Source organism: Sinocyclocheilus grahami, unplaced genomic scaffold (genome assembly GCF_001515645.1).
Source record: "Sinocyclocheilus grahami isolate Dianchi unplaced genomic scaffold, SAMN03320097.WGS_v1.1 scaffold93.1, whole genome shotgun sequence".
In the NCBI taxonomy this organism is placed as follows: domain Eukaryota; kingdom Metazoa; phylum Chordata; class Actinopteri; order Cypriniformes; family Cyprinidae; genus Sinocyclocheilus; species Sinocyclocheilus grahami.
The window spans coordinates 720,861-722,259 of record NW_015505272.1 but is presented as its reverse complement, the minus strand read 5'-3'; the positions used below and the strand labels follow the sequence as shown (position 1 = coordinate 722,259).

Genomic DNA, 1,399 nt, shown 5'->3' with positions numbered 1-1,399 from the left:
CTATATACACATATATATATATATATATATATATATATATATATATATATATATATATATATATATACTGTATATAGCTAATGTACACTCAGGCAGTCTTTGTCCCAAAATAAACCCCTTCACGGTAATACACGTGGGTCTTGATCACCCTTCAGGGTTTACGATAATGATCGCCTGGCTGTACATTACAACTTTCATTATATAAACAGAAATATCTGAAGCTTGAACATACAAATTTAAGCTCTGGATATACTGCTTCAAGTGAGACAAATTCCATATATCGGGCAAAGCCTTCATTCAGCCATATGTCATTCCACCACTCCATGGTCACCAGGTTACCAAACCACTGGGGAAAAAAAGAAAGAAAGAAAAACAAACAGTAGTAAAGATGCTTACATTTAACTTACAATTACTCGCTTACATTTAATAGTACTTTACTCCTGTAATTCATTGGCTTAGCTAATACCAGATGAGATTGAGAATGTATTTTATATATAACCTGATGGGCCAGCTCGTGTCCTATCACCAGTGTAACCCAGAGCTTATCAGAGGCTGATGAGATGTCAGGGTCGTACAGAAGAGATGTCTCCCTATAAGTAGTCAAACCCCAGTTCTCCATAGCTCCTGACTGGAAATCTGGAATCGCTATCAGGTCTGGCACACATCATAAAATAAACAAAAGTAAAAATATCCAAAGGCACATCATATAACTTATGCATTGAAACATCGGAAGGAAAGGTAAGAGAAATACTCACCCATTTTTGGCAGTGGATAAAGTATGTTGAAATATTGTTCATAAAACTCCAAAAGCCTCAAAGCAGCCTCAAGAGCATAGTGTGTCTGATGCCATTTCTCTGGAACTGCATAAATAGAAATCTTTGGGAGAAGAAAAAACTCATTCAAAATGCATTTCTCACCCGAGAGCCTGTGATGAAAACTTCATACAAGCAGAAAAAGCTGTTGTGTTCACATGTTTCTGCTTCATGTTGTTTAACCCTTTCTAAGCTCTAGTTACTTACATTAATTCCGGTTGCAGTCATCCCACTGACAGATCTGAAGTCACAGACAATGAAGGCCAGCAGGTACGAACTCATCTTCACACTCACTTCAAAGTGGTCCTCAAACAGACCATTGCCGATTTCCACAGTTTGTTCCTATAAAATAAATATTTTCAAAATGTTAAAATGATAGACCCCATTTTATGTATTTGATAAATAATTTCTCAAAATAATTTCATATAAAAACAATCATATACCATTATAATTAACTATTATTATTAGGCCTATTATTAATTTTGAAGTAAATTTGATTCTACAAATGGGTCAACACATCGATAATATACATATATATATATATATATATATATATATATATATATATATATATATATATATATGGA

General features: G+C 33.6%; 1 protein-coding gene across 1 annotated transcript in view; it reads right to left on the bottom strand.

Annotated features, from left to right (window-relative positions):
* Positions 1 to 1,399, bottom strand: part of LOC107587537 (endoplasmic reticulum aminopeptidase 2-like) — a 7,884-nt gene that overhangs the window by 3,556 nt on the left and 2,929 nt on the right. The window contains exons 4-7 of the mRNA XM_016275352.1: positions 1,020 to 1,154; positions 756 to 876; positions 500 to 654; positions 233 to 346 (exon numbers count right to left, since the gene is read on the bottom strand). Coding sequence (XP_016130838.1) covers positions 233 to 346; positions 500 to 654; positions 756 to 876; positions 1,020 to 1,154 — 525 coding nt within the window. The remainder of the gene's footprint in view (positions 1 to 232; positions 347 to 499; positions 655 to 755; positions 877 to 1,019; positions 1,155 to 1,399) is intronic.